Source organism: Piliocolobus tephrosceles, chromosome 16, assembly GCF_002776525.5.
Source record: "Piliocolobus tephrosceles isolate RC106 chromosome 16, ASM277652v3, whole genome shotgun sequence".
Lineage (NCBI taxonomy): Eukaryota > Metazoa > Chordata > Mammalia > Primates > Cercopithecidae > Piliocolobus > Piliocolobus tephrosceles.
This window is the reverse complement of record NC_045449.1, coordinates 55,101,461-55,119,856: the sequence shown is the minus strand read 5'-3', so window position 1 is coordinate 55,119,856 and position 18,396 is coordinate 55,101,461. Positions and strand designations below refer to the sequence as shown.

General features: G+C 44.2%; 1 protein-coding gene across 1 annotated transcript in view; it reads left to right on the top strand.

Annotated features, from left to right (window-relative positions):
- Positions 1 to 16,968, top strand: part of KANSL1 (KAT8 regulatory NSL complex subunit 1) — a 67,011-nt gene extending 50,043 nt beyond the window's left edge. The window contains exons 7-14 of the mRNA XM_023196164.2: positions 5,850 to 6,032; positions 6,518 to 6,706; positions 7,045 to 7,193; positions 11,956 to 12,080; positions 13,406 to 13,463; positions 13,693 to 13,805; positions 14,570 to 14,822; positions 15,174 to 16,968. Of these exons, the coding sequence (XP_023051932.1) occupies positions 5,850 to 6,032; positions 6,518 to 6,706; positions 7,045 to 7,193; positions 11,956 to 12,080; positions 13,406 to 13,463; positions 13,693 to 13,805; positions 14,570 to 14,822; positions 15,174 to 15,401 (1,298 nt within the window). The 3' untranslated portion in view covers positions 15,402 to 16,968. The remainder of the gene's footprint in view (positions 1 to 5,849; positions 6,033 to 6,517; positions 6,707 to 7,044; positions 7,194 to 11,955; positions 12,081 to 13,405; positions 13,464 to 13,692; positions 13,806 to 14,569; positions 14,823 to 15,173) is intronic.
- The last annotated feature ends 1,428 nt before the right edge of the window (positions 16,969 to 18,396 follow it).

Genomic DNA, 18,396 nt, shown 5'->3' with positions numbered 1-18,396 from the left:
GTTCCTTTCCAGACAGATTATTAAGAGAAGTCAGATATTTACCCTTTTCGGGATTCTGGCTATAGACAGCACCACCAGGAAGACTTAGGAACATTTGTTGGGTTACTCTCTGAAATACTGTGTTGAATTGTACAGTCTCATACTTGAAGGACAGGAAACCCTGACACTTAAGCGCACTCATTGGATATCACCTGCTAAACACAACAGTCATTTCTTTGTCAACAGCATTACCACATACAGTTGCAAATAATCTCCCCCACCCTCAAATATACCCAGACTGTGTGTCTCTCAGCTCCTATTCCATCATTCAGCATCTCTACTAAGAAGTTCCATTTCCTTTGAACACTTTCTGTCCTGCTGACTGCAGGACACTATAGATCTGATGTGAATGCTGCCCTACCGCATACCTTAGACCTCCCACACTATCATTCCAGGCAACTACAGGCAGCAATGAGGGGGAATGGAAAGAAGGATAGGGAACACTCCCCCTTTTCTGGTCTTTATGATTTTTATTTTCCTTCATCTAATCCTATTTGTTTTTCTGACTGTGTCTCACACACATACAAAGAGCTTCTAACTATAGCCCTGGGGTTTAGATGAAAAAGTTCGTCATTAAATTTTCCTTATGAGACTATGGTGACAGAGAGAGAATTTTTTTTTTTACATGTAGGCTCTATTGACTATTGTATTTGCCTGTGGATTAACTACACCTCAGTTGGTTGACATGAAGAGCTGATTACCATATCTAATATTGTTCCTGTTGGAATAATTCTGCTTTGATCCGGACAACTGTCACATTCAGAATGCAATCCATTTGGAAATCAGAAGATTCCCATGGTTGCAGAGATGGCCAGCTCCAAAGTGTACCATTCACATAATATCCTGTGTAAATAACACACGCCCTGAAGTATTGGGATTCCCGGTACATCATTGTATAGCAGTGAGTAACAGTGAAGGCTAGCAGCTTGGCATACTACTCTGTGGGTCAAACATTTGTGTGGTAGATTTTACTACTGGGCCACCCTTTACAACCTCTTCTCTAGAAGATGTTTGAAAGTGGCAGGATTTCCCACTTTTTTTTTTTATAAGAAGATTAAAAATTATTTTGACTCAATTCCTGTGGATGGTTACATTTATACCAAACATAAATGCAGGAAATTGTTTGAATGTGATACTTAGCTGTTCACAGATTTTTAAAAGTAGTTTCAATGCTGTTTCCTAACCAGTTTGTGTAGTTTGTTAGAATGAGAACAACCAACTGCTGCTCTTCATCTTGGAGTTGTGCCTTGCACCTTGACTGTACCCCAGCCACTTTCATTCAGTGTGTGTAGGTGATAGAAATGGAAGGACTGTGTTACAGCCAACTCTACCCTAGCTGTGGAAGGTGGAGAGACTAGGATGTAATAACCTGTTAGTATTCCAGCAGGAAGGGGGCTTTGTTTTACCACGTCAAGTAATCAAGTCCAGTTAATCCTTAGTTGGAAATGTAGAGGATATATAACCTTGGAGAACAGCTTGTTAACTTTGTAAAAGGGGCTTAATAAGAGCACCACCTGCTGGCCATGAAGATCTATGGTATTTTGAGAGAACTTGCCAAACTCTGCGTATGAGGCTACAGCAACTTCCCAGCAGGAGGAAGAAGTGAGCATTACAAAACACCCAGAAAAAGTGCGCCTGAGAAAATGGTGGAAAGTAAGGAGCCAGACAGTCAGGTGAATCATGGAATGTCAGACCCTAGTCATCCTGAAGTCAGAGTCTTCTCATTCATCTTTCATTTTGTTTGAGGAAACAATAACTTAAGGATGACATTAGTAATTCATCTTATTTTCCTGTTACTTACCTGACAAGGATCTGCACCCTGTTCTCTGAAAATAGCAGTTTACCTATGTGGATATGGAATGTAGGAGAATGGATATAGGAGAATGGGTATGGAATGTAGCTGAATGGATCTCTGGTGGGTTCTCTTCCATTTCATATGCCTTTCTTTGCTTACTTTCAGGTCCCGTATCCAGTCTGTTTTAGATTTTTAACTCTTTACAAAACCTACGTATTATCACTTATTAGTTAGTATGTGAATTCGACCAGCAATTCCTAAGAGATCTTTTTTTTTTAACTGGGGGATTTAACTGGGTTCCTGTTCACTCTTAACATGGAAGCAATTAAAAGGCAACACAGCAAACATCTAACAAAGTCTACCAGCTGGAGTTCCTTAAACTGTTTATACTGGGTTTAAAGAGGAATTGCTCTTGATTCTGCTTTAATACGTCAACTCGAGAGCACAAGGTAGTGTTCCATGACTTGAGTTCTACAATGTGCCAACTTGCACTTAAAAGCATTTAGCTGAGAGGAAGGGTTTAGGAGTAAAGTTACAGTTGAAAAGTCATTGACTGAACATGTTAGAGTTGAGAGACTCATAGCAGTCTTATAATCTAGCATTAACAAATAGATGTCCTTTCTTGTGCCTACTTAAATGAATTGATAGTAACTATCTGGAGTTATTTAATGTATTGTTTGGGAAGAATCTGAGGTCTCCAGTACAACAGGAAGGACAGCTGTGTTTGGAGCGGAGGGTTAGAGAATGAATGCTAGAATGTTGCCAGCCCTGATGTAGCCCCACCGCCTCATTTCACAGGTAGAACTAAAGTCCGGCCAAATGATTGGTTGCTTTCTCCTTCTACTCAGAGATAGATCCAGGACCTGAATCCAGGCCTACTTGTTTCTAGTCATTGCTGTTTTCACTCTAAATCTATGCTTTTGGAGTCCCATTGCATGATATACACAGCTGTTGCCAAGTGGGAGTAGCTCTTCTGCTGACAAAAGGGTATTGTGGGATGGACAGGAAGTGACCTCCTCTCCTTTCTTGAGCCTCTTTTATACATTCCAGCTCAGCCCAGCTTTCAGATTGTTCTACAGGGCTGAGTGCTTCTAGACAGTGCTTTATTTCCTAGGATTTGGTATAGCTGAGTTTGTTTTTAAGTGTGGAAAAGAGTGATTATGAGAAACATTTGAGAAGACAGCACTGTCTTCAGAGACTGTGTCCTTACACTTGGACAGTTAGCAAATGTTTGTTTTCATTAAAACTTTAATAGTTTTCCTAATTTGTTTCACTGTCATAAAGCCCAGCAGTCTATTCTTAGAGAAATCATGGAGCTGAGGCTGCTTACCCTCTGGGAAAAATCATCCCTGAGAATATTAGCTTTTTTGTTTTTTTTTCCAACTCAGATTTTTATTCCAGTCCTGGAAGGCCTAACATTCAGTGTCATGAAATTCATCATCTCTACCATAGGCAGGAGTGGGTAAATTTCTTTTACTCTGCAGAACTGACTTGGAAAATATTTTGTACTATCTGTTTGTTAGGAGTAATTTGAGAAATAATTGACTTTAGCACAGAATCCCCTCCATTCTCTGGGTCAGTGAAGTACCCTCAAGGTATATTGCTTAAGAGTATGGGCTTTAGGGTTGTATAATCCTGAGTTTGAAAGTTGGTTGTTACTCGTTAAACTGTGTAACCTTGGACATAGTTAATGCACCTTTCTGCATCTGTTCCCTATCTTTAAGTATAATGGTGCTTGCCTCATGGAACTGTTACGAAGATTAAGTGGCACACACATGATATACACAGTGCCTGGCAGATAATGGTTCAGTAATGTTAATTTAGACGTTTTTTCCCTGCCTTGTTACCCCCAGTTCAGATTGAGCATATCCTCTATGCTCTATGGGAGCCAAAACCCCATAAGCTTTTAGAAAATATATTAAACAGTATAAATTTCTAGTAGTTCTAGAAGACATGCTATCAGTGACTGGAATTTGTACTTATTTTTGAAAGATGGATAAAGACAAGATAACTGTGGAGAAATAAATAGAAAATAATAAAATAAATAGAAATAAATAGAAAATAAATAAAATAGAAAATAAATAAAATAAATAGAAATAAATAAATAATAAATAAATAAATAAAATAAATAAATAAATAGAAAATAAATAGAAAAATAGCCCAAATCGCATGCCAGGAGTAAGTTGCTGTGAGGTGGGAGCTGCTTAGAAGGAGATTTTTGACCCAGAAGTAGTGATACGACCTGGGCATTTGTCTGGGTGATAAATTTGGACTCATTTTGGAATAGCTGAGGTTAGATTGTCCTCTCCTGTCCTCTTACGCCACCAGAGCCTTCTTCCTTCAAGTAGTGGTGTTTCATTCTATTCTGTAGCAGTGGATAGGGACTCTAGCGGGAACTTCTGAGCATGCCCCAGGTGGTTACTGATTCCCAGGAGGAACTGGGAGGTGAGGAAAAATGTGCTGGCCTTCAGATTTAAATATCCCTGGAAAGCTTTGTAGAAGCCTGAAAACAGACTCACACCACTATCCATCGTGGTGAAATGTCAGAATATTGAAAACATAAAAAGGAAAATCTAAAAGTTATACATCAGCACCAGAGGTTCCAGTCAGAGTAATACACAAGAAGTAAACAAAGGAATACAGGTTGGAAAGAAAAGGTAAAACAGTCTCCATTTGTAGATGATGTACTTATGTCTATAGAAAATCCTACTGAATAAACAAGAAAAAACCTATAACGAAGTAGTTTCACAGGCTACAAGGTCATTATATAGCAGTTTATTGTGTTTCTATATACTAGTAATGAAGAACTGGAAATTGAAATTTTAAAAGGTACTATCTTTAATCATTTCCATCTGAGACTTTGTCAGCCTGGCCTTCGCTGTCCATATTTCTATCAGTATTTTGGTCAAAACTATTTAACAAGTCTCTTAAGAAGTTCTGAACTTTCCCTCATCTTCCTGTCGTCTTCTGAACCCTGCAAACTCTTCCAACTTCTGCCTATCAGAAAACATTAATTCTTAGGAATAAACTTAACAAATTGTATTTAAGAGTGGTATGTCAAAAATAACTAAACACTGCCAAGAGAAAATCAAGACAAACCTAAATAAATGGAGAGAGAGATGCCACGTCAGTGGTAGATTGAAAGATTCAGTGTTGGTGGCGGAACAGATGGAAGTTCTCCCGAAATTGATCTGTAGAGTCAGTGTAATACCACAAGTTTTTTGTTGTTGTTGTTTTTTGCAAAAGCTTAAAAGGCAAAAACCAGACCACCTTACAAGTAAGAAAGAAACCGATTCCCTCTTAAATACAGCACTGGATATTAGAATACATGGAAGAATAGCTTTAAATGTTTGAGAGGAAAATGGTTTAAATCTAGAAATTCCTTTCCTAAAGGAATTACTCAAGGATATATTCTTGGAAAAAATCTAAGAAAATGGAAAGATAAGAAACAGCAAAAAAAATTCAGTCCAAAAGATGCTGATTTGTGATATTGAACATTAACTAGTCAGCTAAAAATCCCTGGGAATCTCATGATGGGAATTGGCGGAGCTGCAGAGGAAGGAAGGAGAATGGTATGTAGTTATTATTTGGAGAGAGGATGGAGTACTCAGTACAGTGCCTTTTAACATAGATAATGAATATTGTTGAATAATTGTATCCAGATTAACTCTATATTGATAGAAAAGAAGTAGGCTTAAATATGTTTTTAAATCTCTAGAATAGAAACAGGATGTTTTCAAACAAGGACACAAGAACAAAAACTCCATCAACCAAAACAAAAAGGTGTTTTGTTTTTTTCCCCCTTGGGACTTGAAAGTAAAAAGCAAAAGTGACCTGCTTGCAAATAGAAGAATGACCTTCAGTAATGTTCACACAAACAGATCTTCCGTATGACAGCACTTGCCCTGCCAAGTGTGAGGCCACTGGGCAAATAAAAGGAGGGTGGAGTGTAGGTCTTGAACACTAGAGAGGCCAGGTGTTTGGACTAACCTGTAGCATTTTATGTTTCTTGCAGATGTTCCCACAAGCCTGCATTTCCAGAGCATGCTGAAATCTCAGTGGCAGAACAAACCTTTTGACAAAATCAAACCTCCCAAAAAGTTATCACTTAAGCACAGAGCACCCATGCCGGGCAATCTGCCAGATCCAGCTCGTAAGGACAGGCACAAATTGGTCAGCTCCTTCCTAACAACAGCCAGTAAGTGTCAGGGAGTCAGGAAGTCCCCCAGAGTATCAGTGACTTTTCATTCCTTTTATATTCTCAAATTTGTAGTTTGCATGCATGTTGGGGGTGGGAGAGGCAGTTGACCGACACAAATTCAGCTCACAGTGACTGCTTCTGCTTGTCTTGGATGCTCTCAGATGGACTTCGGGAGCTATTCTAGACACCATGGATCTTGGAGCAAGACCCAAAATGCTCAGTGAACAGCCAGCAATGGCATAGCATTGGGTTCATCTACGGTCAGGTGTCTTCTGTATCCTGGTGACATGTTTCTCTGGTTCTGGGCTCCCTATGCCTATCCTAGCCATTGTGCAAATTACTAGAAACTTCAGTCCTGAAGGACTGTCCTGCTGCCCTGGGTATACAACATTGGCCTAGAGAGAACTCGAGAGCTTGGAACTCGAATAAGAAAATATTTGAGAGGACATATTTCACAGCTCTTTTTCTGTTCCCCTCTTCAGAGCTGTCCCATCACCAAACCCGGCCTGACAGGACCCACAGGCAGCACTTAGACGATGTGGGGGCCGTGCCCATGGTGGAGCGAGTGACAGCGCCAAAAGCAGAGCGCTTGCTCAACCCACCGCCACCCGTGCATGACCCAAACCACAGCAAAATGAGATTGCGAGACCATTCATCTGAGAGAAGTGAAGGTAGGGCCAGGCCCATGGCACCTCTACCTGCAACTGCACCTGCTCAGGGCTTTCTGGGGCATCCTAGGCTTCTCTTAATTGCCCCCAGCTTTGTCCTTCACTTTCTAGGAAGGCAGAGTAGAGGGACGCTACTGCTTCTAAATGCAGGTCACTTCTTAACTGCTACAGCAACCTCTGCCCTGCCCCTACTTCCCACAACTAGTGTGCTTCACCTTTTTATCCTCTAGGCATAGAAAACATTTTTGCCTTTAGTATGTATTGCTGCTATTCCAAGCTTGTGTTAGAAGTAACGCTGGTTAAGATAGCCGTGTATTTCTCTTTTCTGTTGACTTCTGCAGTGTTGAAGCATCACACAGACATGAGCAGTTCGAGCTACTTGGCAGCCACCCACCATCCTCCACACAGTCCCTTGGTGCGACAGCTCTCCACCTCCTCAGACTCCCCTGCACCCGCCAGCTCTAACTCACAGGTTACAGCCAGCACATCGGTAAGTACCTGTGTGCGGTTGGCCGGACACTCCTTCTGCAGGTCACAGCTCACTCAAGTGGCTCCAGAGGACAGTGTGAGGGTGGGTTATAAAGCCCAGGGCATTTATAGGAACTCAGCTCATCATGATGTATGTATGTATGTCTGTACCATTTTTAAGTCAAAGTCATGGTACTTGACCTTCTGTTGTTTTTCTTGAATTTTTCATAGTCGAGATGGATTTATGCTGAGCCATCCATAGAAAGCTTGATGCAGGGACAAACTCTTACGGTGATATGTGACTATTCAAGATCTGTTGGACTAAGTTTCACAGAGAACTCAAAAATTCCATGGCCCTAATCCTGTTGGCCCAAGAAGTGAACATGAGAGGAGGGGTAGAGGGGAGATTCCCATGGGCATTGGAAGCAGTGTTTGATTTCCTTGGTTTTACTTTCCGGGTGAGTGGAGGTGAAGTACTGAGAATAAACACTAGGCTTGAGGGTACCAGAAGAGAAGGGAAGGGAGAAGGCAGAGTCCATGCTTTTTAGGTATACAGAGCAGAATTACAGATCCAGCAGGCCCCCATGGCAGGACATTTGGCGTGCACACACCAGATTTTACAATAACACACTCCATTTGGAAGCAGTTTGCACAGCTATTCCAGAGACATTTCCTTTAATTTCATTCTAATGTTTTAATTCCTCAAGTGTGCCCTCTTTGAACATATATACCTGTAGCTGCTCTGTACCTACTCAAAAGGTCCTTTTTGTATAATAATTATAATGTAGGCCGGGCGCGGTGGCTCAAGCCTGTAATCCCAGCACTTTGGGAGGCTGAGACGGGTGGATCACGAGGTCAGGAGATCGAGACCATCCTGGTCTACACGGTGAAACCCCGTCTCTACTAAAAATACAGAAAACTAGCCGGGCGAGATGGCAGGCGCCTGTAGTCCCAGCTACTCGGGAGGCTGAGGCAGGAGAGTGGCGTAAACCCGGGAGGCGGAGCTTGTAGTGAGCCGAGATCGCGCCACTGCACTCCAGCCTGGGCGACAGAGCGAGACTCCGTCTCAAAAAAATAATAATAATAATTACAATGTAATGGTAAATGTAAAACTCTGTAACTGTAATGTTTATTGAACACTTAGTACATGCCAGTGATCAGTGATTTACATGTGTTACATGTTACAATGCCTGTTGAGATGTAGGTTGGTACTGTGGATTTCAAGTTGTATGTGTGAAAACTGTCAAGGCAGCTTGTGAGGGTTATAATTATGATTCAAACTCAGGCAGCCTGACTGTAGAGCCAGCTCTTTTACCATTACACCACACAGGCTAAACCTGGGTGAGGGTATTGCAGAGGCAACTTAGGAAGTTCCTTCAGAGCCTAGCTCAGGAAACTTCCAAGCTCATAAAATGGACTCACTAGGCTCCTGTGATCAGGTAGGAATTCACGTTGTTCTCTCTTTGCTGTTACAAATCAATCTTTTCCAAATGGTCTCTTTGCTCTTTCCCTTTCTGTATCCCCCTCACCCACAAATTTTATCTAAATAGGTGTGTAGTGTCCCTCACATACTCAGTTATCCAGCAGCAAAGAGTTTCAGATAACCAAAGTATTTATAAAAGAGAGTCTAAACTAATTCTGATAGAAAATCTGAAGTCAGAGATTCAGGACTTAGTGAGCACTTCAATATTTCTGTGTCTGGAGAATGTTAAATTAGGCCTGGATCACTTGAAATTTTTACTATTTATTGAGTAAAAATTTTGTGTATAGCCCTATGCTAACCCCTGAGGCTCTCAAAGACTCTAGATTTATGTAAAAGAAGATAGGCCAGGCGCAGTGGCTCACGCCTATAATCCCAGCACTTGGGGAGGCAGCTGAGGCGGGTGGATCACTTGAGGTCAGGAGTTCGAGACCATTCTGGCCAATAAGGTGAAACCCCATCCCTACTAAAAATACAAAAATTAACTGGGCATGGTGGCATGTGCCTGTAGTTCCAGCTACTGTAGAGGCTGAAGCAGGAGAATCACTTGAACCGGGAAGTGGAGGTTCCAGTGAGCGGAGATCAAGCCATTACACTCAAGCCTGGGCGTCGCAGTGAGATTCTGTCTCAAAAAAAGAAAATTGGTTCTGGACCTCCCATAGATAGCAAAATCTATAGTTGCTCACGTCCCTAATATAAAATGGCACAGTATTTGCATATAATGTATGCATATGCTTTAAATCCCATATACTTAAAATCGTCTCCAGATTACTGATAATACCTAATGCAGTGTAAATGTTATATAAATAGTATGCTGTATTGTTTAAGGAATAATGACAAGAAAAATCTGTACCTGTTCAGTACAGACTCAATTTTTCCCCCCAAAATATTTTCAATCCACAATTAGTTGAACCCATGGATACAGAGGGCCAGCTGTCCTTGAAATCAGGGAAAGAAGCCAGAGGCCACTACAGAGGAGAGGGAGTGTTTGTGTCAGTGCCTCCCAAAAGCCATTAGCTGCATCAAAATCACCTTAGCAGCTTTAAAAGACAAAACAAACCAACCAAACACTTCTAAAGATCTGATTTGTTGCTGGGTGTGATCTTGCATGCTTATAGCTCCAGCTACTCAGGAAGATCATTGCGGCCCAGGAGATTGAGTCCAGCCTGGGCAACACAGTGAGACCTCATCTCTTAAACAAACAAACAAAAAGATTCTGATTTTATAAAAGAGCGGGGGGAGTCCTAGAACCTTTTTTTTTTTTTTTTTTTAAATACTCCTTAATCTTGCTTCTGATATACAACCAAGTTTGGGAATCAGTTTTATTCTCATCACCTGCTCTCTATCTCTTGCTCTAAATAGGAGATACTAGTTAATTTACACCAAATGAGTAGCTGACAGAATTGGGGGCATGTCTAGGTGAAGGATGAGATACAGAGCCCGTGGAACCATCCCACAACCTGCTCCACTCTCTTTTTCTGGAAGGTTCTAATAACAAGCCCAAGAAGTTTCAGGGAAAGTATATACGTGTTTCTGCCAGCAGTTTCACATTTATTCACATTTATACTGGGAAGACTCTCTCTCTTGAGGCTTTCTTAAGATGCATTTCTTGGCCGGGCGCGGTGGCTCAAGCCTGTAATCCCAGCACTTTGGGAGGCCGAGACGGGCGGATCACAAGGTCAGGAGATCAAGACTGTCCTGGCTAATATGGTGAAACCCCGTCTCTACTAAAAAATACAAAAAACTAGCCGGGCGAGGTGGCGGGCGCCTGTAGTCCCAGCTACTCGGGAGGCTGAGGCAGGAGAATGGCGTGAACCCGGGAGGCGGAGCTTGCAATGAGCTGAGATCCGGCCACTGCACTCCAGCCCCAGGCGACAGAGCGAGACTCCGTCTCAAAAACAAACAAAAAAGATGCATTTCTTGTAGTGGGATGTATAATTGCCGCAGAGATCTGGCAGTGGCAGAGGTCTCTGGGTATGAGATCACTAATCCTCAACTACAGAACTCAGGCAAGATTCCCAAAAGTCTGTTTAACCATTTTGGTTAACCAGATATCCTAAATTTCTGAGGTCACTGACAGTCATGTAATTTAATAGAGAAAGAAATTGAAGTGAAAAGGGCATTGTGGTCATCTGAAATTATAAATGACAGTGACTGAAACTCTGGCCCAGGAAGTGCTGACTTTTAACATTCTCTGAGAATGTCCTAAGATGATTGTATCTCACCCTCCAGGAACAGAGGATAGAGTGGTTAGTTGTAGGGGACTTCTTTCCTCCACCAACCCCTTCCCTGTGGGCTGACCACACTTAGTGGTTTAGGTGTAAATGCAGCCTCTGAGGTGTTTTCCAGCTGTTTTGTTGCCATGGCAGCGTGTTTGTTATGCCACTGTTTCACTCTGGCCTCTCACAGCTCAGTTGCTAGTTTCTGTTTCAGGATAGGGTATTAACTATCTGGGCAGCAGCAGGTAGTAGACTTTTTCTTCCATCCAAGAGACTTAAGCCATTTAGTTCCCTGGTCTCCCAGCTACTATAGATGCCTACCTCTGCCTCTGATATTCTATCCTTGGAAGTCTTATTTTTCTTAGAGTTTGCTCTTCTCAACTTCCTATAGAAGCAAATTTCCTTTCACCAGGAATGTGAGGTATAGTCAGGTTCTCCTCTTCAGTTGCCCTCCATTCATCTCCTTTGATACAGCTAGAAAGCTCTCACATGTTTCCCCAAGAATCATCAAAAGAGGGGAAATCACATAAAGACTGAGCAGATGGTGGGTGCAGATTTAGCTGAAGAGTTCAGATCTTCGAGAAGGAGGTGCATTCATGACAACCAAGGTTGGATGATCTACTGAGATCAGCCTATCCTTTGGGCATCTTTCAGGATAAGCTTTCAAGCATTGCTTTTTGGGGAGGGGCCACTATGAGTCTCAAGTCATAAATGGGGATAAAGGCGGGAAATGAGGATTGTAAAAGGAGAGGAGGTTAATAGAGGTGTATATGGAGTAGAAACCCCAACAGTTAAGATCCCAGGTACCCACCCCTATGAAATTTACACATGAGCCCTTGAAGGAAGAGGGTGACCAGTGGGATTTATGAATAGGAATAACTCCTCACGACCACCTAGTATTTCTCCGCAAGGTTTTTGCTGTTGAAGACTGACTCCTAGGTGGGAGCAGCTCCTATGGTCACTGCTCAGCTTCAACCCAAGGACCCAGATGCCTGGTTATTGGTGATCTTGCTTTAAGTCTTAGATGAATGATTTGATGTCTGTAAAATTGTACCTCCCTTTTAAACTTAATTTTTATCTTACAGCAGCAGCCAGTTAGGAGGAGAAGGGGAGAGAGCTCATTTGATATTAACAACATTGTCATCCCAATGTCTGTTGCTGCAACAACTCGCGTAGAGAAACTGCAATACAAGGAAATCCTTACTCCCAGGTAGAAGCTCAGAATAGTTGGTCCCTCTCCCCATTCTTCCTGCTATTGCCCTTTTTCCCTCTTCTCTTCTGACCTAGACTTGGGCCCTTGTCTTTGGTTCTGTATTCTCATTAAGAGAAATTCTTGGCCGGGCGCGGTGGCTCAAGCCTGTAATCCCAGCACTTTGGGAGGCCGAGACGGGCGGATCACGAGGTCAGGAGATAGAGACCATCCTGGCTAACATGGTGAAACCCCGTCTCTACTAAAAAATACAAAAAACTAGCCGGGCAAGGTGGTGGGCGCCTGTAGTCCCAGCTACTCGGGAGGCTGAGGCAGGAGAATGGCGTAAACCCGGGAGGCGGAGCTTGCAGTGAGCTGAGATCTGGCCACTGCACTCCAGCCTGGGCGACAGAGCGAGACTCCGTCTCCAAAAAAAAAAAAAAAAAAAAAAGAGAAATTCTTTACTGATAAGAACACAATTATTTATGTATATAGTTTTCTCTCATTCCATTATAGGAATACACCAAACGAGCCAGCAGTCACAACCTGGTAGGCCACTCACTCACTGGTCTAGAGACAGGTTTTGTCAACACATACAGTATGTTTTAAAATACTGAATTTGGCCGGCCACGGTGACTCACGCCTGTAATCCCAGCACTTTGGGAGGCCGAGGCGGGTGGATCACAAGGTCAGGAGATCCAGACCATCCTGGCTAACATGGTGAAACCCCATCTCTACTAAAAAATATACAGAAAATTAGCTGGGTGTGGTGGTGGGTGCCTGTAGTCCCAGCTACTTGGGAGGCTAAGGCAGGAGACTGGCGTGAACCCGGGAGGTGGAGCTTGCAGTGAGCAGAGACTGTGGGCCACTGCGCTCCAGCCTGGGCGACAGAGCGAGACTCCATCTCAAAAAAAAAAAAATACTGAATTTGTTGTCAACATCAAAGCAGGATTTCACATAAAAATCTTTGTTTCTGGCTTTTGTTGCCAAACAGAAGATTAGGCAACCCTGGATGTGCATTTCCAGATGGGAGCAATCAGCTGGTCCTGAACAGTGGTGGTCCCCTTTAAACAGGTTTCTTTTCTTGAGTTTGTCACAGTCTCTCAGCCTCAGCCCTACCATAGGCTGCTTGTCTCATTTCTGGCCTTTGCGGGCATTTGAGTAGGTGGCCAATTTCACAGGCCTTGATGGGGTAAGGAGACTGAGCTATGATAGAGCAGAGTCTATCTGGCAGAGAGCAGTGTCACCCACGGGTGCAGGATTCTCATCCTTGCATGGACACTTTGACCCTGCCCCCGGTTGTAGCCTGCTTGCCGTCTCATGATTGTCTACTCTTGGTTTTGCAGCTGGCGGGAGGTTGATCTTCAGTCTCTGAAGGGGAGTCCTGATGAGGAGAATGAGGAGGTAATGGCCTGGTTCTTCTGTTAGAAGAACACGTGTGTACACATGCATGCACACACACACACACACACACACACACACGAGTGCACACACCCTAAATGGCCTCAATACCTGTGGGTGTCAAGTGCAAGCTCCTTGTATTCTCTTGTGACACGGAAGAACCTAGAATGGGGTGGGACTGGTTTTTAACTCCTGGAGAAAAGACGAGATCGATGAAGCTGCTCTATTGCAGATTGAAGACCTATCTGACGCAGCTTTCGCCGCCCTGCATGCCAAATGTGAGGAGATGGAGAGGGCACGGTGGCTGTGGACCACGAGTGTGCCACCCCAGCGGCGAGGCAGCAGGTGATGGGGCAGGCATGGGTCCCCGGGGCCTGTGGAGAGAGGGTGGACAGGGAGTTTGGGCCCTCCTTGAGTCTGTGGAATTGCTACTGCCTCTTGGTTGCTCATCATACTCATCTACTGGCAGTGGCAAAGAGCTCAGAAGTTCCTTGGTGTTTGTTGGAACTGGTGGAGATACAAGGAGCCAAGTGTTGGATCCTTGCTGAGGAGTCACTGTTCAATTCTGATGAATTCCCATGATCTGTGGCATTTGGAAGACAGTTGCGGGGTCTTGGTGATTCAACCAGGGGAGCTTGGAAGGCCTCATTACAAGTTAACCTTCCTTTGGACAGTGGCTTTGTGATGCCACTTGAAGAAACTGCCCCCCTTAACGTCCATCACTCCCCTGTCTCCATTTATTGTTAACAGTGGCAGAAACCCTCGGGATTCTCAAGTAGAAAGTTTTGCGAACTCTTATTTTACTTTTTTTTCTTTGACTACAGTTTTCAAAGCCTACACGAATCTCCCTAACTTCCTGAATTCACTAGGCACTTTGCTATGGACTCGCCCGTTGCGTTGTTCAGCCATGCTTTTTTCTTGGGATGGTAGATGTTGTATACCTACCCCTCCAGAGGGTAGTGGAAAGAAATGAGAGTTGCTGGATCCTAAGGAAAATCTGTTGGTCTTTGTTTGCCTCAACTCCTCCAGTGGGGATGCTTTTTTCATGCCCTTTACCCCCATAAGTAAACATTTTCCAGGCACTCAGTTTTGCATTCCTTGGTGTACAGGTCCTACAGGTCATCAGACGGCCGGACAACCCCCCAGCTGGGCAGTGCCAACCCCTCCACCCCCCAGCCTGCCTCCCCTGATGTCAGCAGTAGCCACTCTTTGTCAGAATACTCTCATGGTCAGTCCCCTAGGAGCCCCATTAGCCCGGAATTGCACTCAGCACCCCTCACCCCTGTGGCTCGGGACACTCCGCGACACTTAGCCAGTGAGGATACCCGTTGTTCCACGCCAGAGCTGGGTCTGGATGAACAGGTAAGGGACACAGCCCTTGGGTGGGGTTGGCATGGTTGGGGGATGGAACCAGGAAGGGACAGCACCTGCTGAAGAGGGACCTACATCATAAGCCATCCCCTCCCCCTTTTTGAAGGGACAAAGGGCCACACTTAAATTGACCTCCTCAACATTCAGTGGAACTATATTTATCATTGCTAAATGATCAATACGTTTGTCTGGGTACACCCTAGGAGGGGTGTTCCCAGACTGTCCCAGGAACGCTAGATAGACTGGTCCTAGTCTCCGGCCACAAGGTTTGTGGCAGGGCCTTGAAGTAGGAAGCAGGCTGGCTGGGACTGGGTCCTCACAGAGCAACTTGTCTGCCTACAGTCTGTCCAGCCCTGGGAGCGGCGGACCTTCCCCCTGGCGCACAGTCCCCAGGCGGAGTGTGAGGACCAGCTGGATGCACAGGAGCGAGCAGCCCGCTGCACTCGACGCACCTCAGGCAGCAAGACTGGCCGGGAGACAGAGGCAGCACCCACCTCGCCTCCCACTGTCCCCCTCAAGAGTCGGCATCTGGTGGCAGCAGCCACAGCACAGCGCCCAACTCACAGATGAGCGGGAGATAAGAATCTAAACAGACTCACTAACTATTGGCATTAAAGCTTCAGAAATCTCTGCGTTTGATATTCAAACATCATATGCCGGAAATTTTCACAGTTTTTAGTGAACTTAAGGAATTTAGATCCTACTTTGGTATTTTTTTTCTCTCGTTTTAATTTTTGTTTTGTTTTTGTTTCCATGTTTTCTTGTCACACACCTGAGCACTTCCTCCCGTTGGCAAACAGAAGTTCAGGATGAGACCCTGCTGGCCTGGTCCTGGCACATCCTCTGCACTGTTGAATCACTGGACTTACCAATCGAAGATGACCACCCCCTCCCTCACACCTGTGGGCAGGGCAGAACAGCCTGGCGGGCAGAGGGCTCCAGTTGAGCGTGGCCTTCTCGAGCGAGGGTGGAATGGGGCAGGGTGCTCTGGGTTCTTACCCCCTCCCCTCCCATCTGTGGCTTGGCTCAGCTGTGGCCCTCCTGGCTGGGTCCCCCTTGGTTTTTCGTGCTGGAACATCCCCACCAGAGCCTCTCTGCCGCAACTGCCAGCTGCTCTCACCGAGTGCTCAGCCGGCAGAACAGCTTTCCCTTCTCACCCAGAACTTAGATACCTATTTTTTGTTTCATCTGCATTTGGTCTTCTCTGTTTTGACTCTTTAACTGCAGTAACCTGGCTGTGGCTGCTCAGGTTCCCCTCATCATGACCCTTGGTACCCTTCCCTGTCCGCTCTCCAATGCCACATACACACTGACAACCCATCCTTCCACTCGGAATGTTTTTACCACCTATCCTGATCTCTGAAGGTAGGGTTAGGGCTACTTAACCTCTGTTCTCACTCCCCTGCAAATGGGGGGTTGTGGGAAGTGAGCAGCCATCTCCCTGTGTGATGTTTTTTTTTTTTTTTCTCTGATTCACTTTGCCATGTTTCCTTCACATCCAGATCCCTGTCGGTGTTAGTTCCACTCCTGGTCTTTCACGCTTCCCTTGCCTGTGGAACATTGTCTGGTCCTAGCTGTGGTTCCCATTGTTCCCCCTTCACCCTTCTCTGTTAACCTTGTGCCTGTCTCCTGTATGATCACATCACCAAAAAGGGGGAGGGGGGGAGAAGACTTTTTTTTTTTGGCCATTTTGTAATCGTATAAAAATAGTAGACAACTGCTTAATGGTTGGGGTTTTTTCACAATTTTCAACATTAGTGATTTTTTTTTTCTGTTTGCAAGTTAAAGGGTTTGTCATTGTTTCTTTAAAAAAAAATACAATAATGCACCATATCCCTATGCATAAAGTGCTTCTTCTATTTATAAGGTTGAAAATTCTGAATAACCCTTTTAGCATTGAAAAAAAAAAAACAAAAACAAAAAATGAAAAAAAAATTGTATTTTGTAAATATTTTCTTTTCCTGCTTTGGAGCTGTGTAATGGCAGCGAAACATGTAGCTGTCTTTGTTCTATAGAAATGCTTTTCTTCAGAGAAGCTGATCTTTGTTAATGTCTTGATTCTGTTCGCAAAGCACAGACTAGTGCTTAAAAAAAAAAGAAGGAAAAATTGAAAAAAATAAAAAAAAAAGTTACAGAATGCTGTGTACCAGGCCTTTCTTGACTTACTGAACTGTGTATGTATGGTAGTGTTGGCAGCCTCAGAGCTGGCTCTCTGGCGCCGTTCTTTGGGGTACTCTGACTTGCTCTATACCTTGGAAAATCTCCATTCTGTCTTGTGGGAATGCCGCAGGTTCATCTGATGGCCACCAGAGAGAGAATAGTGGTGGTTTTTCACTGAGGGTAAGGGCTGCCAGGAGGTGAGGGGATCTGCATTGATCGTCTCCTTTTTCTTTTTGTTGAGTGAAAGGAGTTGATCCACTTTCTCTCTAGTGAAGTCAGCTGTATGATATTTTCTGTCCATTCTAAATTGCTCTTTAAAGGAGATTTTGCTTCTCACCATTAAATTTTTCTGAAGTTTGGTGGGGGTCAGTGAGATACATAATTTGCGTAGAGCCTGGGTTGGTTCTTGCCTGCTGCCTGAGATTATAGCATCTTTCTTCTGAGGAGGTTATATGCTTTTCTTTTTTTATTTTTTGAGATGGGATCTTGCTCGATGGCCCAGGCTGGAGTGCAGCGGTGCAATCTTGGCTCACTGCAGCCTGGATCTCCTGGGCTCAAGAGATCCTCCCACCTAAGCCTCTCCAGTAGCTGGGACTGTAGGCTTGTGCCACCATACCCAGCTAATTTTCGTGGGTCTTTTGTGGAGATAGTGTTTCACTATGTAGCCTAGGCTGGTAGATGCTTTTCTTTATACAAGATGAGTAAGTGGGTGGGGCTGGTTCTCCCTCTGCTCTTCTTCTTTGCATGGCAGTCAAGCTGAAACAGCCAGTGAGGCTGTGTCTTGTGGCTCTGAAAGCCACGCTTTCTGAGATAGCACTTCTCTTTTGCGGGCCTGTTGCTGCTTCTGTTGCTGCAGTTAAAATCTGTTCTACTTAAACATCTGCCTGCAGTGGCAAACACATCAGGAAGATCAAAGAAAAGTAGTATTTTGAAACAATCTAAGAATTCAGTATCATGACCTTGGACGTAGTTGCTAAGGAATAATATTGATGGATTACTGTTTTGTTTTTGTTTTCCTTTGTGGCATTGCTAGGAGGATGCTATTTGGTATCCCTATCTTGGTTTAGCAGAAATGCTCCTCAATCTATGATAAGGTGCCAAAGGAAAGAAGAAGGCAGCTCTCTAAACCTAGCAGGAATCTAAGCTACTCATTAAGCTGATCGGCTTGGTGTTCTGCTCCAGCCCCAGGCCTCTGGACTAAATTTCCAGGGACGAAAGATCCCATATCTTCATCCCCAACCTTCTCAGGTTTGCATACACTGGCACTGGTCTTGCAAACTGAGTGCCGCATGGTGAGGTCAGCCACAAGGCTTTGTATTGCCCTTTGAATTGGACTAGGACGGTTTGCCAGCATCACAATGAGAGAATCAGCTGCAAATGAGCAAGTCTGAGAACTCTCACCTTC